At 37.1% G+C, this 27,288-nt stretch overlaps 1 protein-coding gene across 1 annotated transcript; it reads left to right on the forward strand.

The window, feature by feature from the left end:
• Positions 1 to 19,658: 19,658 nt before the first annotated feature.
• LOC133521829 (uncharacterized) lies at positions 19,659 to 26,196 on the forward strand. The gene is made up of 3 exons (XM_061856914.1): positions 19,659 to 20,140; positions 23,630 to 23,770; positions 24,745 to 26,196. Exons 1-3 carry the CDS (start codon positions 19,940 to 19,942, stop codon positions 25,240 to 25,242), a joined length of 840 nt encoding a protein of 279 aa, XP_061712898.1. The 5' UTR covers positions 19,659 to 19,939; the 3' UTR covers positions 25,243 to 26,196.
• Positions 26,197 to 27,288: the final 1,092 nt, after the last annotated feature.

Consider the following 27,288-nt stretch of genomic DNA (forward strand, 5'->3'; position numbering starts at 1 on the left):
GATGGGAATTTTATATTACTTAGAATTTCAATGTTAGTTATTAGTTTATGGTTGTTTATCATTATAAAATCAATTTCGTTTTTGACATTTTGGTTGGGAGATATCCATGTCCATCTACGGCTCTCTTTCTTCCTGAAAAATGAGTTCATTATTGACAGCCTATATTGAAAAGCATAGCTTACAAGACGTTCACCTCTTTCATTGCGCACTCCATAGCCATGTTTGCCCATGACTGGGTAATGATCCGATTTGGGGCAGCCAATTTTTTTTTTTTTTTTTTATTGGGTGTTTAATGGGTGTTTTCTATGTATTTAAGTATATATAATATATAAATACTTAAATACATAGAAAACACCCATGACTCAGGAACAAATATCCATGCTCATCACACGAATAAATGCCCTTACCAGGATTTGAACCCGGGACCATCAGCTTCGTAGGCTGGGTCACTACCCACTAGGCCAAACCGGTCGTCTATACAACTTTAGATACCTTCTTACAGGACAAATAACAGTAATTATGGCTGTGGTCTTCTTTAAAATGGAGGTACTTCCTCATTGGGGAGCTTCAGATGCGAGGAAGTAGTAGATTGTGCAACGAGGGGGTATGTGAAATATTAGAAATGAGGGTGTTAATTAAAGGGAATTAAAGACCCGAGTTGGCAATGTTCTTACCCCCGGAGTACCCCCAGAGTTACATACAATATTTTTCATCACACTTGCGAAGAAAAAACTATTATGTGCAGCCTTTCGCCTCCCCTACTCTGTGCTGTCATTCTCATTGTCACAATGTGTCGAACGGGCTTCGACAGCTCTTCGTCGCCATTTCGGAGGGGAGGGGGGACCGGCCAATATTGATGGCGCTATTGTACCCCCCCGTTTTAACTAGATGCACTTTGTTCGAGCCCAACGTCCCGATTTTGCTGACGCGTGATGTGTTTCTCTTTCCCACCAATCTTACCTGACCTCTGCCTCCTCTTGAAGCTTCAGAATTCAACTCGGTTCAGGGGTACTTGTAAGGTTTATTGCGGGTCAGCAGATACTGGACATGTCAGGCGTGTTAGCTATTTTTTGTCTGCGGATGACTTGAGCGTTCCGCAGTGAAAATAAAGTTGATTTTTGTGTGGTTTGAGGGTAGTTAGAAGTTGGTACGGCTATTATTTCGTGACTATTGAGAATGAGCTGTCGACGGTGACATATTGTAGGCTTTTCACTGTTCAGTCGCAAATTGAACCCAGGAAATGCAGTGAACTGTATTTAAACCTGAAATTAATCAATGCCGGTTTGATTCATTTGCATAGTAATTTTGCCACGAATGGGAATAAATTGGGAAATTTTATATGTTGGACGGAATTCACGGATTTTTTATTTGGGATTTATAACAAAATGTTTTCATAATATTAATAAAACCGGCCAAGAGCATGTTGGGCCACGCTCAGTGTAGGGTTCCGTAGTTACTCTTCCGTCACAATAAGCTAAACTGGAACTTAAAGTATAGTAAATTGTTAACCAAGGGATGAAACGGTACCTTTCACCAGAGTTAAACAAATAGGCAAATTTGCATAATCAGTACCTAATTAAAGTAAGTCTTTTTACTATGAAGGGAAAACTTTTTGCGATAACTCAAAAACAGCTAAACTGATCATGTCCGCTATAGTTTTCATTTAATGTCTTTCTTAAGCTCTAATTCCACGATTTTTTTCATATTTTTTGGACCTATGGTTCAAAAGTTAGAGGGGGGACACACATTTTTTTTTTCTTTCGGAGCGATTATCTCCGAATATATTCACTTTATCAAAAAATGTTTCTTGAAAACCCCTATTAGTTTTGAAAGACCTTTCCAACGATACTCCACACTCTAGGGTTGAAGCGAAAAAAAAAATTCACCCCCACTTTACGTGTAGGGGAGGTACCCTAAAAAAAATTAAATTTTTAGATTTTATTGTACGACTTTGTCGGCTTTATTGATTTATATATCCATGCCAAATTTCAGCTTTCTAGCACTAATGACCACGGAGCAAAGCCTCGGACAGACAGACAGACAGACAGACAGACGGACATGGCGAAACTATAAGGGTTCCGTTTTATGCCATTTGGCTACGGAACCCTAAAAAGGGTTTAAATATTTTACAGGAAATATAATTAATTATCTGTGGTTGAGCCGCATAATATTTCATCACGAGTGGACGTTTTCGAGTGGTAAATCTCGATACGATGTCGTCATACTTGCTCCGAAGTCCTCATATTCTATACACTGTTGTTTTCCCAAATGTCCGGGACACCATTGTCCCGTATATGGGACACTGCATAAATGGGACGCGTCAAAGAACAGCTGTAATTCAAAATACCTAAAAAGTTACTCCGGCCCGTTTTTCCACAATTGAGTGTTTTTTCTCCCATTGTTTACAGCGTTTAGCCGCTTTTGATGTAACAACATTTATTCCAGATTTCATTACGCAGAGCCGGCTCGAAGTGAAAGAAATTAATTTACCGTGAGTACATTACCGAGTTTGTAATCCTCTGTTTTCTTTACAGCGATTTTGGTGTGGCGTTAGTTCAAGCGGAGATTTTTAAAGTACCTATTTTTTAATTATTTGTAGAACGTGATGGAAAATTAATAAATGCTAAAGTATAACAATACTGATCTGTTCATAATCCCCCTTTTTCATCCCATGAACTAGAAACGTCCATACGCTATTGGCTCTAGCTGCGTATACGCCTCCCAAATGTCCGGGATAACATTGTCCCGTATACGGGACACTACACAACAGAGATACGTCAAAGAACAGCTGAAATCCGAAATACTTAAAAAGTTACTTCAGTCCGTTTTCCATAAATAATTATTTTTTCTACTATTGTTTACACAATTTAGCCGCTTTTAATCTAACAACATTTATTATATATTTCATTACGCAAATCCGGCTCAAAGTGAAAGAAGTTAATTTACCGTGAGTACATTATTGAGTTTGTAATCCTCTGTTTTCTTTACAGCCCGCGTAGCCAACGTGCATATCGTTCACGCTCCGTGGCGAACGAAACGCAACTGTCACAGTCGCACAAATATAGAAGAGTGAGAGAGAGATGACTACGCTTCGCTACGGAGCGTTAACGATTATAACGTTAGCTATGCAACCAGCGGTTTTGTGTACTGCTAGTTCAAACGAAATTCAATAATTTTACTACTTTCAATCCAGGATTTGAACCCGTGACCATCGGTTTCATAGGCCCACTAGGACTGACAGGTTGTCAAATTCGTCGTAAATTATTATGATTCTAGTAGGTACGTCAAATTATCAGCCACCGTGTACAAGTATATAAACCTTAAAAAATCAGCTCGGACTTGTAGTTTATTGCGTAATGATAATCCAGTAAATAATTGAATCTCATTTGTAAATAAATAAATATTAACGCTTCAATCTCCATCTGTAAAGCGTCAAACTCTGGATAAACCAATTCTATTTTATCTAAACGACACTGTAACTCCGTTATTTGTAACTCACTTAATTTTTCACACGTTTTAGCCACATTAATGTAAGTATTAAACAAAGTTAATTTAGCCTTTAAACTGCCACGTTTCCTTAGTAACTCCTTTAACGTGTCTGCCATTTTGAATCAGACGTAAATTTAAAAATGCAATTACCTATGCGTAAGACAAGTGTGAACACTAACGAGTTAAAATGCAACTGACGAGAACAAAGAAGCGGAGTAGATAAGCAGCTGCGCGCGAAATGTGATGATTTAGCAAAAAAATTATGTTACTGAGGCGAAGATAATAAGCGATGGAGACGGCTTTTTAATATGTAGTAGGATTTTTATAACAAAGTTGATATGAAGTTAAGCTATTTTATTGCGACGAATTATGATTTTGTATGAAAATGAATTATTTGTGCATGACACGTATAGAGCTATTCTTAATTCCAAGAAAAATAGGTATAGAAGGGAAATTGAAGGAAATTGGAACGAACTCACTCTGTCTAGTCCTACGTATTCAGGTGATGCAATGTACTGGAACTGAAGTCCTTGATGTCTTGATGTGGTGGAAGTCCAACGAACGCTTTCCTTATGCCGGTAAACGCTGGGACCCCTTGTTTTCAACGTCTGTTGCGTGTTCTTCCTAAGCCGAAGAAACTGAAGACAACGAAGACTGTTGCGAAGATTGGTCAAAGTCCACTTCCACGATGAACCCGTTGTTGGTCATGTCTGCCCTTGTCTTGAAGGCTGCGAAGGACCATATGTAGCCGCCATGCAGGTCAGGATCTCGACGACTTAAATAAAACTTCGATTTATAATGAAGCGAAGTATAATCTTCCAAAGGGTACTGATTTACAAGGGTTCTTGTCAAAACGGTTCAATGTAGAAAAGTGGGTGTTGATAGTATGGAGGATGATGAAAGAGTGATTTGCAATATTTGATCAGTACAAAAGGTTTAGATTTAAATGCTTCTAATTGGCCGCGATACAGATTATGTGGAGCGCTCCTATTGGTGCTTTTAAAAAGCCTCCGAATACTAGCCGAGCCCGACGGCTGCGTTTAGCTACTGCATTGATTTTTATATAATAATAAGTTGCATTCGCAACACAGGACATTATTACACAAATTGACTAAGTCCCACAGTAAGCTCAATAAGGCTTGTGTTGACGGTACTTAGATAACGATATATATAATATATAAATATTTATACATGAGCATGGATATTTGTTCCTGAGTCATGGGTGTTTTCTCCCATGACTCAGGAACAAATATCCATGCTCATCACACGAATAAATGCCCTTACCAGGATTTGAACCCGGGACCATCGGCTTCGTAGGCAGGGACCCACTAGACCAAACCAGTCGTCAAAATTTATGCTAGAGAAATTCGAGGTGGATCAATTTAAGGCACTAAATTTTCGAGTTATAAACGCTTCCGCTTCCGCCTTCGCTGCAACAGGCGCTCCACCCTCCCCGCATACCCTTCAGCATAAACGGTATTTTTCCCGTTTTATTACAGTTTGCTTTTAGGCGCGATTTCATAGGCGCGCCTGTGGGCAATTATGTTCCGGGCTGCAAATCTCTATCTTATCTTTTGCGTGAGTAACATATAAAGGAGCTCGTTGTATATCAGCATAGCCCAGTTTTTCGGGAGAAAAACGTACAACTGCTAGAGATTTATTAATATCGACTTAAGTGTTATCGATATCGATAGCAAGCGATTTATAAATCATAATAAAAAATCGGCCAAGATCATGTCGGGCCATGGTCAGTGTAGGATTTCATAGTTACCATTCTGCCAGAACAGGTCAAACGGGGGCTATTATTAAGTATGATGTGCATTACAAGGAGTACCTTCCCAGCGCTTTCCACGTCTTTTTACGTGTGAACTGAGCCAACTAGACCTCATCCAGGAGTAAAATAATATTGATGATTAAAATCTATATTCAATATTAATTAAAATTGAAATTGTGTTAAATTTTTGCATGCTAGTATTATTATATATATTGTACTTTGTAATTGTCAAAATTACACCTGTGGACACGAAATATGTACTTACTGTATGCAAATAAAGTTATTATATGCTCCTGAATCCCAGAAGTGATGTTTTGTTTTTTAATTTGGAACCATGGTCTTGTTTAGTAAAACTTAAAAATAATGTGTGGAATTTGTCCTTTATAAAGGCCTCTGGGACTCAGGAGGCTATTATATTCTATTCTCATCCATAGCTAGCGAATTTTTCCACCATATGGGTCTAGGGGACCCTAGCGCCCTAGCGACATGTAGTTACTGTCCGAGCTAGAGTCAAAATGAATATAGAAAATAGCATAAAATATTAAAAATATCAATTTTCATAGCATAGCAAGACATTTTTTAGGGAAATATTTAGGATAGCCTAAACATTTCGCCCATTATAGCCACTGTCTTGAAAGTAGACCGAAGCACTCTGTTTTCCATTATTCCGATTTAAACTCGACACGAGAAAATTCTTTTAAGGATCCTTTCTGAGGCAATGCGGTCCATTTACTACCAACACTACGAAACAAATGGAACTGATCGAGTTGTGGCTATTCTTGCTTGCTTTTTAGGGTTCGTCATGTCCGTCTGTCTGTCCGATTCTGTCACAGCCACTTTTTTCCGAAACTATAAAAGCTATACTGTTCAAACTTGGTAAGTAGATGTATTCTATGAACCGCATTATGATGTTTACACAAAAATAGAAAAAAAAACAATAAATTTTGGGGGTTCCCCATACTTAGAACTGAAACTCAAAAAATCTTTTTTCATCAAACCCATACGTGTGGGGTATCTATGGATAGGTCTTTAAAAATGATATTGAGGTTTCTAATATCATTTTTTTCTTAACTGAATAGTTTGCGCGAGAGACACTTCCAAAGTGGTAAAAAGTGTCCCCCCCCCCCCCCCCCCCGTAACTTCTAAAATAACAGAATGAAAAATCTAAAAAAAATATATGATATACATTGCCATGCAAACTTCCACCGAAAATTGGTTCGAACAAGATCTAGTAAGTAGTTTTTTTTAATACGTCATAAAAATTAAAAAATTTTTTTTTTTTTCATCAAACCCATACGTGTGAGGTATCTAGGGATAGGTCTTCAAAAATGATATTTAGGTTTCTAATATCATTTTTTTCTAAACTGAATAGTTTGCGCGAGAGACACTTCCAAAGTGAAAAAATGTGTGTAACTGTAACTTCTAAAATAACAGAATGAAAAATCTAAAAAAATATATGATATACATTACCATGCAAACTTCCAACGAAAATTGGTTTGAACCAGATCTAGTAAGTAGTTTTTTTTTAATACGTCATAAATGGTACGGAACCCTTCATGAGCGAGTCCGACTCGCACTTGGCCGCTTTTTTTAAAAGACAATTTGCCGGTGCCCTGTTAACTGCTAATTTGTAAACCTTATTTGCAAAGACATAGATTCCGCCAGTATTAATTTAAAATAATATTTTTCTTAGCTTACACAAACTATCATGGCGGCGGCCGATCGTAAAATCAGGCATATCGTTAAATTCCTAGGCATATCTTGAAACGTGAAAATCTTTGTCTTGTTTCCTGAGTCGACGAAGCCCCGCTACGTGGGGCTCCTATTTCTAGACAGTTTGTTCTGAAGCCTAACAAACCTATCCACCTGTCTATTGGCTTAACGTGACTACCGACAAAACATAACACAGGATAATTACGCTTTGCCTGATTTTACGTTCTGCCGCCGACATTCACATAAACATCACAAGAGACAGAACAAATCTTTTTCAACTTGTCGACTTTAATGGTTGAAAAGACTTCATATACCAAACTGTAATCGCATACTGTTGACTATGGGCTCCCGATCCAACTACAATGACTTTTTACGAAGCGCTTTAGTCAACTGTAATGAATTCAACCAATCACGTCTCGCCAAAGGATAGAACAAAAGACATAAACGCGCTCCTATTTAATTAAGAAGTGCGGTGATGTCTTTTGTAAGCACTATCTTTTTATCTACTGAAATACATACCTAGTTTTGTTTAATTATTTAAGTTTTATGGTTGAAACAGTACTATTTTAGTAGACGCGTAGAAAAAGAATTGTAGATAGATAGATAGATAGATAAGATAGATAAACCATTTATTCGCTTGCCACAATACACACAAATAAACAAAATATAATACAAACAATAGTAACAGCAAAATAAAAATTAAATAAATAACAAAAAGCATCAATAAAAGGTAATGTGTGCTGTGTGCGTTGCAGCAAAACAAAAGGGTAAGGGTAAGGGTAGGGTAGGGGGGTAAGGGTAGGGGGTAGGGGCATTGTATAAAGTAATGAATCAAGCTTTTCGATCTCGTCCCTTACTTAGGCCACTTAGCAAGTTTTGTGGCCTATATACATGGTAATCGACTGCAAGTTCTGTATTATATCACGATTATAATTATATAAAATACGTTTTTGGTTAGCCCTTTAATAAGACCAATTTATCGGTATAATGAAAACTGTTTAAAATAGGTAGTTTTCAGAATATATATTTTTAGGGTTTCGTAGTCACCTAGAAACCCTTATAGTTTCGTCATGTCCATCTGTCCATCCGTCCGCGGCTTTAGTCCGAGATCGTTAGTGCTAGAAAGCTGCGATTTGGCATGGTTACGAACGGTAAAATAAAAACTTCAAAATCATCGTTTTAGGATACCTCCCATACAAACTGATATTATTTGTTTTTTTTTTGTTTTGTCCCAACAGTGTGGGGTATCGTTGGATAGGTCTGTTAATTTAAAACAAATAAGGGTCTTTCAAAACCAGTTTTTGATAAAGTTCATATTTTAAGAAATAACCGCTCCGATAGAAAAAAAGAATGTGTCCGGCCCTCTATCTTTTTAACCATGGGTCCAAAAAAATCGTGAAAAATAAGCTTAGTAAATATGTATTTTCAATGAAAATTATAGCGAACATGATCGGTCTAGCCGTTTTTGAGTTATTGCAAAAATCATCTCTTCTTAGTAAAAAGACGTACAAAAAGCTGCGAAGGTATTCTTTATGCTTGTACATTATACTTACTAATAGCCCCCGTTTGGCTTTTTTTGACAGAATGGTAACTACGAAACCCTACACTGAGCAATGCCCAACATACTTTTGGCCGATTTTTAAAAATAGGTTTGCCTTCGATGGCCGCCACGTTCAGATGTTCTAATAATGAGTTTTCTTATTTCCGTCTAATTCAGAAGCAATTAGCCGCCTGCGTATCCGGCTAATTAGGACGTTCGGGAACTTTTTTAATTGGACTTCTGCTTGTGGCACATTGGGAGCAAATTTAATGGCCATTTAATAACTTGGCTTCATTGCTGCCAAAAATTTGCATGTTCAAAGTATTCTTCATTGGATCCTACTAGCTTGATTCTGATTTAAGGACTTAAAGCCAAAAACACACAATACACTTGACATGGTCGCCATAGCGGCCAGCCGCTATAACAACCGCGTCAGGCGGCTAGCCGCACAAACGAACCGCCTAAGCGGCCAACCGCTAGTGCGTAAGAGGCCTCAGTGCGTCTCCATCTTAAAGCCACTTTTGCCGAGCCCTTGGTAATCTGGACTTATTAAAATTAATCCCAGAATGGCAGACGATTCAAACCTCAGTAGCTGGCTTAGTTTGTCAAACGACGCTAAGTTAGTCAGATTAGGGAGTTACCGATAGTAAGGGAATTATAATTTTATGTGTAAAAATTAAATTTATTATTTTTCTTTGGTCTTATTTACTTTTCGAAGCGTTGGTAGCCTAACGGTAAGAGCATGCGTTTTTCAATCCGGAGGTCGCGGGTTCAAATTCAAAACCCCGTACTACGCAACAAAGAGTTTATCGGAACTTATGTACGATATACATTATACCTATCATATGATATTTACCAGTCGCTTTTCGGTGAAGGAAAACATCGTGAAGAACCGAACTAATCTTGATAAGCCCTAGTTTCCTTTCGAGGTTGGAAGCTCAAATGGCATTTGCTTTCATGAAAACTAGTGCCTACGCCAATTTTTGGGATTAGTTGCCAAGCGGACCCCAGGTTTCGATGAGCCGTGGCAATAAGGTGGAAAAAACGCTAAGGAAGAATAAGAAAATATGTTTATTTATTAATCAGGGCACTAGCACTAATTTTATTAATTTTAGTAACATTGCAATGTCATCGAAATTTAGTAGCTTTACTAAATGTTAGCTCAATCAGACACGGCGAACTATTTCAAAAGTTAGCAAGATTGTAAAACTAAGTACAGGTAGTTCTAGAAAAATATTTTTTTTATACCACGTCGGTGACAGACAAGCATACGACATCTATGATCAAAACCCGCCATTTTTTTTGTCCAAGATATATTTGAAAAGTTCCTAATTGTTTTTAAGACAACTAACTCTATTTACAACTAAGTTTATTTCTTTCGCCCCATAATTGGGTAGCGAAATTCGTTACGGACTTTGCGGTTCCCTGCCCGCGTGTTCCCATAGCTGTCGAGACTCGAGAGAGCCGCCGCTGTTTGTTCGTGTCATCCACGACGACGCGCAAATTTGTCAAATCTAACCTTTAATAATATAACAATACGAGTCAAGGCATGCGTCGTTGTGAATGGTACGATCTATATCTGTAAATTTTGTTGATAAAACAAAACGAGTGACATTCGACGCCGCATTACTGCCGCGATTATGAGATTATGACCTTCAATCCGTCATCCATCTTTTTGCCCAAATGTTGCGTTGATGCCGCTGCCAGAACCGGCTTTATTCTGCTACCAAAAAAGTAGCTTTTTATTATAATTTTATGATTAAACATACTGTTGGTGACTGTTATATTGGTAAACCATAGTTACGAATTATTGTGTCAAGTTGCCACTTCGCCATCTGGCAAAATGATATCATGCGAAAAATTGTTTGCGAAGTGACTTTCGGCAATGATTTGATGACGTAGGCGTCGTCCGAATACTACGCGACTTCGCGATTATCGCGCGAACGCACGATCAAACATATTAAACTCGAATAGATGTCTTAATTGACAATCGCGCCACCAATTAGGACACCTATTCGAGTTCCATATGTTTGATCGCGCGTTCGCACGAGTAAAATTCGCGCGAACTTGCGATAATCTTGTAGTCGCGTTGTATTAGGACGACGCCGTAGATGGAGCTAGTACCTGTCGCAAGTGGATGCGTTCAGTTTTAAGAGGCCTTGCCGTACAGTTGCAATCGTGGCCCACAAATGCTCTTGCTGGAAGATCAGCGCTGACTTTCGGGTCAGCATTATGCTGAGGCGAGCCCATTTCGTGGTAAACAATGTCAATTTATGTTCTAGTCTTTTTTGTAATATATATACTTCTGTATGTAATTTAAGTTTTACCACGAAAATAAATGATTTAAGATGATGATTAAGATATACCTTCCCCAACTTGTACGTTTGATGCCTTGCCACTTCTAGGACCCTGGAGTCTTCAACTCGCCTGTATTTAATAAGCTGTTGAAACAGCACCTAGATGCCATCGAAGTCGATAACCGTATTACAAGAATTGGATATTTAGAGGCCACCTGTCACTTTGAGATTCCATTATTTGAAAACGGGGCTTGTTGGTAATTAAGTTTTACAGCGCTTACTTATACTTAATTTGACTCCCCTCTTAATAATAAATCTATCTAATGTTAAACATTGTTTAATTTATGTAAAAAAACATCAAATGTAATATGATTTACTTTTACATCAATGCTTAAATCATTTTATTATATATAATTCAATTGAAGCATCACTTTCCCTTAATTAGTATTTTTTATTGGTTTGAGTAAATATTGTTCTTATAATAAAATACAACGAATACGCTAGGTCAATGCGGAGAAATCCGTCATAGGGTAAATTTACACGAGCTTTCTCGAACAATAGTACAAAATTGATAATTTAATGCACAAAACAAAGATTGCTTTTAGTTTCAGCAATCAAAAGAAGATAAGCTTTTTTGTACGGTTGAAAAAGAAATAAATATACGCTCGTGAACGGAATCGTTCCTATGACGGATTTGGCCTCATTGAATTTAAATCAAAAATACAACCCTACTTTGCACACACAGAAGCTACTCTCAATAACCTATTTCTTTGGATTCTTATTTATTATATTCCGCAGAGAACGAGCTCACATGCACTTGACACTAGCCTTCCCACAATAAAGCCATATTGGATTTTAGGTTGGATCCTTTAAAACATATCGTTCATACATTGCGTCCACAGATTACCTCATGTTGGCGCAACATAAGTACCATATAAAGACCAGTTGAGGACACATGACGTCACGGATCCCTGGGCTATAACCGCGAAAATCGAAGTTTTTTCTGTCACTCTAAATATGTCTTAGTGAGAGTAAAAGAGAAATATCCCCTCAATTTGCGAATTTCGGTTTTCGCAGTAGGCCTCCTGCTCCGCGTAGCTACATTAAATTGCACCATACAGCCGAAACAGCTATACATATTTTTATATAGATTATACAAATACCTAAACGTTACCTACTTGTATCTAGTTATTATCCTGGAGTTTCTTCATTCTCATCAGAAGAGCTTAATTGAGTACATCTCAAGTACTAGATGACTGGAAGAATCGGGCACAGGACAGGAGTGGAAGATGAAGGTCTTCCTTGCCTCTTGGCCTACATTCAAGATTGGATCACCAAAAGGCCATCATGATAATGATAAATGTGACATTCGTGTGGCGACTACAGCAGCAATACTGTTGACTACTGTTGATTCCGACTACACTAGTATTACTGCTACAGTATTGCAACGTGACATTACTGCTGACTGCGTTGCTGCCGCAAATATCAAAAATCAGAACAGCATCATTTTGATATTTGCGGCAGTAATGCACTAGACAGTAATGTCACGCTGCAATACTGCTGCCGGTTGCATTACTGCACGAAACGTCAAAAAGGTAATTTATGCCGCCATTGAACAAATATTTAATTAGACACTGGATGCGGCACATCATTAGAAAGGTCTTTAAAAACAACTATAAGGTTTCAAACATTTTTTTTTGATTAACTTAAAAGTACTTGTGAAAATATTCGCTTTGAATCCAAAAAAATGCCTCCCCATCTAGATATCAAGCGGCGCAAATATCGAAAACTTATTGATACTAGGACATACTAGCCAGGATTCAAATCTACGATGAAATTTTTGTTAGGTCGCGTAAGATTTGTTTTTAAAACTTGCAATAATTTATATCAATACCGTGCATAGAAAAGGGATTTTTTCTAGCAAAATTGAAAATATGACTAAATCTTCAAACGTCGTTGAAAATTCAATATATTTCAATTCTCCTTAGGCAAATTCGAAACGTTTCCTATCAGTACACATACCACGAGTTTAACGCAGCCAAATCAGATAGCGAATCATCTCACTCGCAATGCATCACGCTCGAATTGATATATAATACTAATTTCTGCCCGCGACTTCGTCTACGTGGAATAATGATGATGAATGATAAAAACTATTCTATGTCCTTTTTCGGGCCTCAAATTGTCTCCATACCAAATTTCATCTAAATCGGTTCAGCGGTTGAAGCTTGAAGATGTTACAGACAAGCAGACAGGCAGACGAACAGAGTTACTCTTGCATTCATGACATTATATATGAATGACATTATATATGAGTGAATGTTTAAACGCTGCCTGGTTTAATTTTGATTAGAAATACACTGAAAATATTAACCATACAAAATAAATCGAATCGCAAATGTAAAGCAACACACAAGTTACGACATACTGGCCTTTTATATGTAACTGTCAACGCTTCTTGACAGTTACTATAAAAAAAAACTCGTTTCTCGTAAGGTAATGTTGTCTCGGTAAATTTTCAAAAATGAATTACGTGGTCATAATTAATTGTAACTCAAAAGACCTTCATTTATGATTACACGGTACGGTTTAGTTTATCGCCCGTATTGGATTTACACACTGTACCTATAGCAGTAGGGAGTGGTGCGAGCAAGAAGCACTGCGAATGACTTGACTCAATCGTTAGCGTTTGCGGCTTTAGCAAACTCATGGTAAGGACTCACGTATCAAACGTAACTCGAGACAAATTCGCAATATTGTGCGGTATTTCATAAATCGAAGGGTGAAACGTAACGGGGTGAAATATAGCGGGGTGAAGTATTGCCGCGTATTTCAGCTGCAAACCAAATGCAACGTCAAACGGCGATACGGGGTGTGAAATGTGGAGTATCGAGCGTTCGTAGAATACACACGTTACCTAGATGGAGCGTGGGTACTAACTAACACTAAGTAATTATAACTTTAACACTACACATTGGAAAACTTATTCAACTTTGTATTAAACTATTATGATCTTCACACATTATTATTTACGCAAACAGTACCCCTAGTGTAAATTTGATCGGAATCATAACGTGACGAACGCGTTTGCGTTAAGTCTCATTTTGTATAGGATTTTGAGTTTCCAAAACGTCCCGCTTGGCGCCCTCTTTCTAAATCCAATACAAAATGAGGCTAAACGCAAACGCGTACGTCACGTTTCGAAATCGAATTTATTTACACTAGGGGTACAGGACTGAAGTCTATACCTAAGTATATAAAATTGCCATAGTTAAATTAGAATATAGAGATGTGAATTATGATTAGATTTATACAATGCGTTGAATATTTTAATTAAATAAAATATGCAATTTGAATTAAATTAATTATAAGAACATTAAATCAAATTATATAATATAAAACTATGGAGTTGATTAATACAGATATTAGTTATTTGTTCTAACGAATACAGGATCAAAAACGAGTGCATTTTTGAACGTTTCGTAACATAATCCCGGCCTTGAAGTCTAAAAGACTTCAATTTGTTATGTCAACGGAGAGGGTAGATGTTGTTGACGACCCGTCGGAAGATCATCTCTCTTTTTATGTATATTTTTGATTGGCGTGCGGCACCATCGCTGGCAAGGATACCTGGAACGACTCAACCGAGTTGCCAGAGAAGAAGAAGAAGAAGAAGAAAAGGCTTAATCCTTCACGACAACCAGAACGTCTTTCTGGAGTTGTCCTGTGAATGAGTGCCAAAAACAATGAGTTAATGAAGTCCTAGAGGCAGTGATTTGTGGGTGAGGCATGAAATCTGTAGATCGCCCTGTGAGGAAATTGGTAGGAGTTAAGGGACTGAAGTTACTTTGGACGTCTGACATTGAAGTCCGCGGCCTAGAGATAAAAATTGGATTTGAATCAGTAGTGCAACTAGTGTAGTAATACGGCGGAGGTATAAACCGCTGAACTGTGGTGAGTACGCCGATAGGTATAGAATATAAATTAATTTCTTCGGTTACTTCCGATGACGTCGATGCATTGCCAGATAATTTTGTCTGCGGCTTACCCTGGCGCGCATCGGTGCAAGGCTGCAATATGTGACATTATCTATGAAAAGGGACCTTATTGTCGATGGCGCTTACACGCAGTGCGGTACGCTACGCAGTGCGGTAGCGCGGCGTTGTGTATAATATGGGAGCATCGTTGACAATAAGGTACCTTTTCATAGATAATGTCATATATAAGCATGTTTATATAAATCTGAATGAAGTTCTAGGTGCGCTGCTTCCATTGCTAGACACACAAATGCATAAATATTACTTTTTTGGTTGGAAATCATGACTGGACCTGCATAATCGGCACCAGTGTCAAAAAATGAATATTCTCATGCCACACGTTCCATTTATACAGTTGTCATTCGTTTAGGATTCGTTCTACAGCCGGCATGTAAGGCCTGAGTGGACGCTCGAGTCGGGCGTGCAGCGGGGCGGGGCGTGCGGCGTGCATGTTAAACAAATGAAACTCATACTGGTGTCCTGAGTCGACGCTGCTCAAAGCGAATGCCGAGCGGGCAAGTTTGCGGGCAATGCGGCGTCGAGCGGGGCGTCGCGGAGAGGTTCAAACCCGTTTGTGATTTGCAGCGGCGATAAGAGCGTGCAGTCATGTCGTGCAAACAAATAATTATTGAAATACAATATAAACCCAGCATTTTGGCTATGATTACAAAAATAGACTGTTTAAATAAATGGAAGGTAAATTAAAGTATTTATTTTCACTTTTAATCCATTGCTTCTTAAGGTTTCGTATAAAGTGGGAAATTCTCAAAACCGTCTTCTTTGCTTCACTACGACACTGGGACCTTGCTTTGTAGAAAAACGACACATTTTGAGCCATGAAGTCTCTTCTAAAAAGAAATCAAGAATGTCGTCCGACGTCGATGCCATGGTGAATGCGACCGATTCACACGAGCGGTGAGCGTGCACTGAGGCCACTCGCTGGACGCTCTATCTCACGCTCGCCCGCCCCGCTGCACGCCCCGCCGAACGCTCCGCTCCGAGCGTCCACTCAGGCCTTACACTAGTGTTGTCACGATATAGGATCTACGGGAGGTAGTCTGTCGGCTGGTATGTAATTTGAGTATTTTGTCGCGTGTGCTCAAAAAACCAGGAGAAAAATGGCTGACAGAGTAAATCGTTTGGCTAGTGGGGATGTTATTTGTAATTTTTGAATTTAGTTACTAGGTTTGACAGATGACCCAAACTAAGCAAAGCTTGTACTATGGCTAATAGACGACGATATGCATACTTAAATAGATAAATACATACTTATATACAGAAAAAACACTCATGACTCAGGAACATATCCATGCTTATCACACAAATAAATGCTTTTACTGGGATTAGAACCCGGGACCATCAGCTTCATAGGCGGGGGCTTCCAACTACGCCATACATGTCGTCAAACCAACTTTTTTGAATAGCGCCATTTTGTGTATTGGGTTACATTCAAAGTTGAAAAATTTAAACGTAAAGTCAAATAACATCAAAAATAATAAAGAGAGAAAGAGATAAAGAGAGATTTATTATTCAAGTAGGCATACTACAATGCGCTTATGAACGTCAAATGAAGATACACCGGCTCTAACCCTACACTACACCTCTGACCCGAGAAGATTTAAATCCCCCCTCAATTGGAGGAGGATATCCCAATATGGACCGGCAAGAAACTCGGCGGAACTCATCTTTTTAAAACGTACAAATAATATAAGAAAAATACAATATAGATTACTATGGAAATCATGCAATCGCATACAGTAGCTATTTTTCTTTATATAAATTTGATTAAAAATATATATGTACATCAAATTCTTACAAAAGTAAAAGAAAAGAAAATTAATAAATAAATGAGAATATACATTGCTATGAAATACCTACATAAAATATTTGAACACATGATTTACTTGCTTCTGAGCTACTCATTTTTATTACAGTTTGTACATATTTAAATACAACTAATTACATTATTTTTGTTACAACCTGTATATTCCGTCGCAGTAAAAAATAGCTTGTCCTGCCCTTAATATGACCGGCGTGATTGTACCCAAAATTTAATTTCACGAACCAGCCCATTCATTGCACGTTACTTATTCTTAAAAAATGTTACCCATTCATCTCACAGTTATTAAAAACCTCATACCAGTGACCTGGAAGTCTATATAGCCACCAGAATGAGAAGAGCTGTCTTACCCGTCTTCGGGCTTCTTGGTAATGATGTGGGCGGGGGGCACAGAGGGGTAGGTAGGGGTCTACGAGTTTTGGTCATTTTTATAGCGTGGGATTGATGATGGAGGTGGTGTGGTGTTTGGGTCAAACACATTTTAGAAAACTTCTGTGAATTTGGTTACTTCTGTGGACAAAACAACGGAAGTTAATGACCCTAGTACTTACATTATGTCTCATTTTTCTTATTTGAGTCTCAAGTACTGAAAAAATGTATCCCGCCTGTAATGATGTACCTTAAAAAATTGCTTTTGGTGTGTACAGGAAAGTCGCGAACGAGTTAAGCATACTATAAACTGGGTATGACCCATTTTCGTTGGTATTTTGAATAACATAAAGCTGTATAACTATTGTTTAATTAAATTTTTCAAGTGTGTTTATTGTGAAAAATGAAATATGTGAGAAAACTTCAACGCTTCACTGGATCTTAATGTTATGAAAAATATTTTTAAATAATTTGCTGTTATTAACCATTTCTATTCATACCGATTTTTTTATTATTGTGAAATCCTGGATCCTCCACTTTCGTCTTCGTAGAAGAATAACAGAACCGTTTTTCTTCTACGTATCGAAACAAATATGATTGTTCGTGTTTTTTTTTTTATTAAGCCACGGTAACACTGTTTAAGTAGGGACTCCTGATACAAGGATTCTGCCAAACATGCGTCTCTGACCGTACACAAAAGTCATATAAATTTTATTAAATGCTTAACTCGTTCGCGTTTTTCCCTTAGACATTACAATCTTAAGGGAATCTAAAGCAATTTTTATCCCGCAGGGAACAGGATTTTGACATTTCGTCACCGAGGTCATTGACGTTATTGACCTTTCCAAACATTGAACTGATACGCGCAAAAAACCATCTACTTAAGGAGGAATCTTGGTCTAAAAAACTCCCTGACAACCGGAATAAACATCTCTTTTGGCAACTTTGTATATGTACCAAAGTCGCTACATTTTATTGTGTTGTCCACACAAGTGACCATTTTCTAAATTACGCAAAAATAAATTTATGAGGTAGCACCTCATACAGCGACTCCACAGCTTCAGCCCGACCTCGGAACGTCATGAATAACTGAGCCATCAGTGATTGTGCTGAAATATTAAAGGCCCATCCCGCGCCTCTCGTTTTTATTCAACGTGTGTTTGATACTTTATTAGGTTTATTACAGAGCGTATCTTGCAGATATTGCAGATTACATACATAAGTAATGTCACTCTATGTTGGCATGATGTAACAGTGACGTCGCGTCACACAAATCCTGAGGGCCTACCGCGAACTACGTTCGACGTGTTGCCTCTCTGTCGCACTTGTGAATTCGTACGTAAGTGTGACAGGGAGCCAACACGTCGAACGTGGTTCGCGGTAGGCCCTCTGGGGCTTAGTAAAGTGACATTCGAACATATAACTATTATTACGTATAGACCTGACTGAGTTGTTGTTGTTTTGACATCAAACCGGAGCGTGAAGCTAGCAACCTACACGCGTAAGCGCCATGAATTTTACGGCGTTTACGAAGTTTTGGTCACGTGGTATAATAATAATAATAATAAAGTTTATTGCTTTCACATTGGTGTTCATACAGATGTTCTTAATGAATAATATAATGTTTCACAATATGACACCCTGTAAGGGTATTGCAATTTTATCTAACACTAACACATGAAACAATTATAACATACCTACAAACTACAGAATACACAAAAAAAAGTAGTTTATAGTATACCTATGCCTATTTATGGTATTTGTTATCATCTAAATATTCTTGTAAAGAATAGAAACAATTATTTATTAAATAAGTTTTCAAGCTATTTACAAATTTATCATATTTTGATTCTATCGCTATTTCTTTAGGAAGACTGTTGAAAATTCTTACAGACATGTTATAGGGACTTTTGTTACTCATTTGTAAATTACTGGCAGGAAGGGCAATCTTGTTTTGATATCTTAGGTTCAGGTTGTATAGGTTGCGATTGCGACAATTTAATTGTTTGGTATAACTCAATGCATTCAGTTTGTCAGTTATAAATAATAGTTCCAAATCTCTCCAGAGTAGCGCTATTAACGGAGTGAAGTGCGCTGTCTATGATTTGATTTTCTTCAAGTATTCTAGTTATAGTAAGCGCCACTTATTTAAGGTTTTTTGATGACACTTTTTGGTACATGGAGATTCTATTCCTTACCTCCACCTTCCATACGTTCGGGCGGGCCTTTACATAGGTTAGGGACATAGGTTAGGGAATGCAAAATAACCGATAACCGAGTATCGGTTTTGCTCTCGGTTAAACTCGAACTCGAAACCGGAAATCGGTTAAAACCGAGTAATCCGAGTAGGACCTAGCTAAACTGGTTATGCAATACTTACCCTATGGAATGACTAATTTAGCTAGAACCACTTACTAAATGGCTCGTACGTATACATTGATGACACTGAACCATTACAGAAAGATATTTAAAAGTAGTTCATGTGACTGCTACATAATAAAAAAACATTTAAACACGAGTGGAGGTTTATGAAATGAACAAAGGGAGTTCCAGAAAAAGATCACGCGAGTGTTTATTCGCTAATTATGTACAGTCATAGGTACATAATATAATTCGTGTCTGGATGACGCACAGATATGTCAAATCTAACCTTTAATAATAAGACAATACGAATCACACACGTCGTCGTGAATGATACGATCTGTATAAAAACATAACTCTCCTTCTGATACAGTCGGTTATAAAGCAGCGTGCATCTTCTTATGTAACATACATTAAAGAATAAACAAACACGTATTTCTCACGCATTGTCCACCATGTTTACGAGACGAGAATTTCTCTCTACACTACACAAACAGCCATTTAAAAGCTAGTTCAAATATGATACTTATTGTACAGGAACACGGTACACAATTGAATGTATTTTCAAATGGCACTTGCGGTTGTTATTCACGTTGTGCAGTACTATTGTCTTCTCCAAATCTGTTGATGTCAACTACAATGCGTAACAGTTTGTCAGTAACCACGATGCAATCAAGAGAGTTTGTTCTGGTGCTACTGGCTATGCAGATTGTTATTTCTGTAAGTATTTTTGTAGATGTCTTCTTCTTTTTGTCGTCTTCTTCATGACCGAGGGACATGACGGCTGTGAACACACTTCAGCCGTGCTCTCCAAGCCGCTTTCTCTTGGGCTCGGTGCATGCTAGTTTGTAATGTGGTTTTAGTGCCTGAAGGTATTATCTCCGTCCAAAGCGTAGCCATATCTCCATTCCTACGCTTCCTTGCCATGCGGCTAGTGATCATGAGCTTCTCCAGAACAACTGGACCTGTTCTGTCTATCTTGGGCCTGGTATATATTAGCCTGTAATATGGCTTTAGTCTCTTATGTTATTATGTCCGTCCTAGGCGTGGCTATATGTCCATCCCTATGCTTCCTTGCCATGTGGCCAGTGATCATGAGCTTCTCCAGAACAACTGGACCTGTTCTGTGTATCTTGGGCATAGTTATATTTTAGCCTGTAATATGGCTTTAGTCTCTTATGTTATTATGTCCGTCCTAGGCGTGGCTATATGTCCATCCCTATGCTTCCTTGCCATGTGGCCAGTGATCATGAGCTTCTCCAGAACAACTGGACCTGTTCTGTGTATCTTGGGCATAGTTATATTTTAGCCTGTAATATGGCTTTAGTCTCTGATGTTATTCTGTCCGCCCAACGCGTGGCCGTATGTCCATCCCTATGTTTCCTTGCCATGCGGCCAGTGATCATCAGCTTTTCCAGATAATTTGGTCCTGCTCTGATCAGACGGGCGAAGAAACTAAGTACACGTTGGGTGAAAACAGTTAAAAGCCTCGGTTTGAAGTTGAGTTCTTCGAAAATAGACGCATTTTGTAAACGTTTGGTCCTTTTAAAGTAAATACTTACCCTTCTAAGATGTTAATTTTCAATACTTAATTCCTTCTTTACAAATCATTTTAAGTACTTGAGTCAGACAAAGCTAAGTTGGCAGCGACTTTGTTAGCCCAGCCTATGCAAGTGCTAAGTAAATATCATCGTTTCATAGAAATTTGACGTTTAAAATAACACCTGCACAGTCTAGGTTGTCAAAAATGGCGGTTTCGTGGGAATCTGCCGAATCCCGCACCAGAACAGGTGGCGCAACCGTAAACTGCATCGTCAAAATGATATTTATATTATAAGATTTTTATTATTGTATGTATAGTCTGTAAGGTATATATGGGCCATAGTTCTGCCGTCCTATCACTAAAACCTATCTAACCCACAAATTATAGTTTTGAGATATGGGCAAAAAAACGTTCAAACCCATATCTCCAGAAAATGTGTACATTTATTCCGGATTTCTTTTATGCAAAAATTAAAACTAAATTTATCCTTACTTTGTTTGAAAACCATTTTCTCAAATATTATATTATTAATTAGAAAATCACAATTTTGTGTTTTAGTGTTGCAAATAATTACTAAAATATGTGCGATATTACTCCTAAAACATCGTTAAGTATACCTTAACCGTTCTTTAGAATTGCATAACATATAAAAAATAACTAAATAACGGCCAAGTCAATTTACGTGTTTATAGTATCGTAATTGTGAATTGTGTAATAAACAAAACATAGCTTAATAACAGCAAAGGTACTGAACAATTTTATAGTATTTTATTTGTTAAAATATTACCTATAAAACATTTGTAATAAACACGTTATTGGACTGTGACCGTTTTTTAGCTATGTAATGACTATACATATTGAAGTAATTTGTATGCATTCCTATACTAAAAGCCCGTTAAATGACGAACTAGTAATGCTCACTAGGTTTAAGTCTTGGAAATATTCACAAAAAAAGGTTTATTGTATTAACAAAATCATGTTAACCTGCATTATACTACAAGTACTAAGTTTTAAGAGAAATTCAATATGTTAAATCACATCTGTATCGTATATGTATTTATTCGCATGCAAAAATAAAACCAAAAACTTTTTTTAATGTTCGTCTCGTCTAAGGCCGTTGGAAAAGACGATGCGAGCCAAAACATGATCCTCCCTCTAATTGACCTTATTGATCATATCATCATATGTATCCTCGATAGCTCTATTCTTCTTATATTTTCCAGTCGCTTTGGTAAGATGCCGTTAGAAAGTCCAATTCCTTCTCCTTCTCAAACTACCGCTCTATTTATTTCCATTTCTTTGTTTCCTCTCTAAAGTTCTTGAGTGTCTTTTGTACATAAACAGATTACCGTTTTGAACAGACATGCGCTCACGAACCCATATTAACTCGGTTACCCTACTCGGCTTGTACAATTATCGCTCTTGTAAAAATACTGCAGATATAGTATATCACGGTGTTATCATTCTTGGATTTCAGTAATGCTTTCAACACGGGTGACTTCGACATCTTAGTAGGCATATTGCGTTCTCTTTTTGATATAAAAGATTTTTTTTGATATAAAAGCATCACTCCGCAGAGTTCGAAACATTACGCCACTAAGATTGCATTAGCTCAATCCCTCTTACTTACTATATTAGTTTATGCTGACACTTGCTACTTAGACCTTTGGAAGACCAACTCAATATGTTTGAGCAATTCCAGCAACTCTCTATTAAGTATATAGTTGCTTTTTAAATTAGATCATGTCTTCGTAGTGACCATGTTCTCGTAGAATCAACTTCATGTAGAAATCCACTACCGACGTGAATCATTGGTTTATCGTTCCCCATTTTTGTATGTAAATCGTAGCACTTACTTTCGGTTTTCGGTTTTTTTTTTTATATAAGCATGCATCCATCAGTCACCGAATAAAAAAGACAACTTACAGCGCACGGCGCATTGTTAAACTGTCTGCCTTACGTAATAAAATTCAAGGGAATATGTTTTACACTTAGCGGGGTTTTAGCGTGGCATTGTTGGTTGGCCGTGTTTAACTGTTGTATTATTATTCTTTTTCTCAAACATAATTACCCGTTAAGCACACTAAATAGGTTTTAGTGATGTATTTGCTACATGAATCGCAATTAAAGTCTTTTACACAAACGGTTAAAGAACGTTAGCCATGTTTAAGCATAGTAACTGTTTTTTTGTGTAGTATTTAATAAAAAAAATTGTACTTGATAAAACATATTAATAGTTTTTCCAGGTAAATGTGTTTTAGCTATGTATAACGTAAAAGATTAATTAAAATAAAAAACTGGCTAAGCGCTTTTATATTACTTATAGAAGAATAATGTAGGTTTGCGATTTTATAGTATTGAGAAGTATCAAATTATAATGCAGTTAGCGTGTTAGGTCGAGTCTGTATCTCCGTAACTACAACAGATAAAAATATGATTCCAAGACCAGTCGATAGAGAATTCTTTTCTCTTTTAGAATATTTGTCCAAATGAAAACTGGTATTATGCAGCTTTGAGCGGTTTTAGAGATAGGACGGCAGAGTTGCTATGACTCTATTACATTTGTGAATTCCATTTCCATTGTCCATTAAGATAGAGTTATATCCGTGGAATATAGTAATATTTTAATATAAAATTACTGCATCAATATCATGTTTTTTTAACAGAGGCAGTGGCCCGCATCAGAAGAAAGGAAGTCAGTAAAAGTTCGGAAATCAACCTCTGACAACACCAAATACTACCCACCTGGTTCTGAAAACAAAAGATGGGTATCCAGAGAGCCGGGATATCGAGAGCTACGTAAAAAGGTACTTATTACGTACAAAGGAAAACCAGTGCTGTCGACCAGTCTACTATATACTGAGTTTGGTCCCCGCGGCCAACGTGACTCAGTGAATTCAGATTACTTATTGGTCAATAATGTACGATATCCACCGCCCGGCTGGAGTGAAGTCGCACCGGAGAGAATGTTCAATATGCCTGTACGTCATGTTATATGGCAGAAGCGATGGGGTCAGTCCGGGCCGTACTCAAGTGTAATCCGACTTCAACCGCTCGGTGGGAATCGTACTGACGTTAATACTTAATGTAATGTTTGTACTGTTATCATATTTCTGTAACTATTGACAATATTTGAAAATAAAGTGATTTGAAGTTGAAGCTATGAATAAATATTTTTTTTAAATATTATAGGACTTTACATAGAGAGTCCTATTCCTAATAATTTGTGATAATCACACAAATAAATAAATGTCCTATCATATTTATGGAACCAGTGAAGCGAAGATCTCCGTTTCGGCTTGGCAAGAATGCTTTCGTATGTCCGGCTGTCCGATCTCAACAAGTCGTGTTTCTGAACCGATTCTCGTCAATTTCAGAAGTCTTATAATTAAATAATTTATTTGTTGTATCAGTTTTACACGATTTTAAAAATGGCGCGGGTAGAGGTCACACAAAGACTAGTTGGTATATGCACATATAACGTATAAGTAACATGTTTAGTAATTTAAATGTAGTAATCGGCAAACTTTCAATGAATCTATTTATAGGTATATGAAAAAAAATTGCGTGTTCAGTTTCCTTACATTTCTACTAAAACTTAAAATACATACATAATTACAGAAGGCACTGGTAACATTTTTGGCACAAAAAAATAAAAAATTTCATTGTTCTAATGTAAACTGTACAATAATTCTTATTTATATTATTAATTAAAAGATAAAACAATAAACAAATTTATACCTAAAACAACAATTAATTGATAATGTATTGTTTTATTCAGCCATCAGGACATTTAACACCACTTAGACCGGATGATATGGATACCGACGGAGTAGTCTCAGTTGCAGTTGGACCCCCACCTATAAGACCTAAATTCGACAGAAGCAAGGCCATACGCAACCAAAACAATAATAATAATACCCTCAACAAAAGAGCACCTAATAATAATGCTGTCAACTTCGTAAAAGATATCCTCACACAACTGGGAAGAGAGTTCCTGACACACCAAGTAAATGAAGACTTCGTATTTGGACAATACATCGGGAATTCCATGAAGAATTTAACAAGTGCTTTGAAACTTAGAATGCAACATGAAATTTTAGATATAATAGTTAAATATCAGAGAATCAACAATGGCGATATAGCGAAAGAAGATATCAAACCGAAAGAAGAGGATAAGAATAAAGGGCCGAAATATGATAAAACTGAGAAAAAAACGACAAATGAAACAGAAGAACCGTGGCCGGATTTTTCAAACTTAGCAAAAATTGTTGGTTAGGGGAAAGCTCTAATACTGTAATAGTATTAATAAGTAATAGTTCTTTGAATAAGAATTAAAGAAAACCCATCTCGGTACAAGGTCGAGAAGAATCTAAAACCATTATAAAGTACGCAAATTTACAAATAAGAGACAAAAATCCTGTCTTCTCTAGCAAACAAAGGACGCTAAGCACAAACAGTTTATAAATTAAAAGCGTAATTGCTGTCCCGATGACGAAAATGATCAACGCCTGTGCGAGCGAGGCAGCACTATATTTATGTACGAATAATAGAGATAAGAAATGGCATGTCAATGTACGAAATTCTTCCTAGTGATTTTAAAGTAACACAAAAATATTTAAGTACATTTTAATTTAATTAAAATGTACCTATGTAATGTTTTAGACCAACACACTTCAACTGTTCGATTTTAGTTAAGTAACTGAGCTTTACCAAAGAGAATTTGAAATAGAGGTGGATTGTCCAAGAAAACTTTGTAGCCACAGTAAATTTACTGCCAACTTTCGACACATGATTAAACTGTTAGAACGCCATTTGACTTTGATCCTTATCCTTACACTGATATGTGTTAAATTTTTTAAATATCCAAAATTCTCGCCATCTAATCGATCATAGGCCATTTTAATCATGTCTCAAAAGACGACAATAAATTTACTGTGGCTACAATGTTTACTTTGACAATCCACCTTTATTTCAAATTCTCTCTACTGAGTATTAACTTCTGTTGCTTTAAAACATTATTAAATCAATGTTACAAAGTCATAGTTTAATTGATAGTGTTAACTCGATTTAAAGTCCTAAGCAAATGCCTTTAATATCGATAATCGGATTGAAAACCTGTTATTTTAGGATGAGAAACTTTTGTCGTTTGGATACTCATCCTAATCGTATTATGTTGCGTCCATTGTGTTGATTTAGGTCCACAAACTACACAGACACCACATTAGGAAGCATTTATGAAGAGCGCATAGCTACTAGGTCACTACACATCGCGCTCCTTGAGAACCATGCACGAAAATTCGAATGTACAGTCAATCAATATATTTATTTTCTGACCCATTTCTTACCTTCGGCCCGATTCGAAGAATGAAATACGATAGCGATAAGTTCTGGTTTAGATAAATTCTCATTTAGATATCGTTTGTATGTCGTATAATGTATAATTGACACAAGACAAGCAGCTCGATTTTGGCAACCAATGTCACTTTGACGTTAGAAATATCGTAGATAGATCTTATTGGGATCACAGCGGAATCGAAATAAACGTCAATTTGGACATGTCGTTCAGCTATCGATCATTTAAAGGTCTTAATCATTCTTCGAATCGGGCCGCTTGTCACAGTGACAATAGTATGAGGTCTCTAGCGACTTTCATGTTGTTTGTCACTGTGATAAGATACGAAATGGGTCACAAATTAAATCTTTTGACTGTACACTGAAATCATAATGATATCTTAATGATGTAATTTAGTTATCGTGCGTCTCGCTCGCGCCAATACATGTACGGACAAGAATAGGTCACCCCGCCACGGCAGTATCCGTCCCAATTTCTCTCCAATAATGCCATCTTAGGAATACTAGACGTCTATGTCATTTTATGACATCAACGAAATAGTATTTTTTACAATCGTGATATAATAGAGAGCTTTTCAGTCGAGTACCGTGTTTAAGCAATGAAGCTTGCTGAGTTGCCTAAGTAAGGTACGAAATTGAAAAGCTTAATTAAATCACTATACAATATTTTTTCTGCGAGGCATCTAAAATAATACTTTTTTTACTATACTCGTACAACTTAAATAATGGAAATTGGTAAGTATGAAATGTAGACAAAAATGTAGTACAAAAGACATAAACGCAGGTATAGGTAAAAAACATAAGTAAGTCACCTGTTGTATGTAGTTGTGACGTGTTCGAATAGACATTTGTTTTGTTTGTGTGTCTCTTTTAAACATGTATTGTCTATTCGAACACGTCACAACTACATACAACAGTACCCCTAGTGTAAATAAATTCGATTTTGAAACGTGACGTACGCGTTTGCGTT

The sequence above is a fragment of the Cydia pomonella genome, chromosome 10 (assembly GCF_033807575.1).
Source record: "Cydia pomonella isolate Wapato2018A chromosome 10, ilCydPomo1, whole genome shotgun sequence".
NCBI lineage: Eukaryota > Metazoa > Arthropoda > Insecta > Lepidoptera > Tortricidae > Cydia > Cydia pomonella.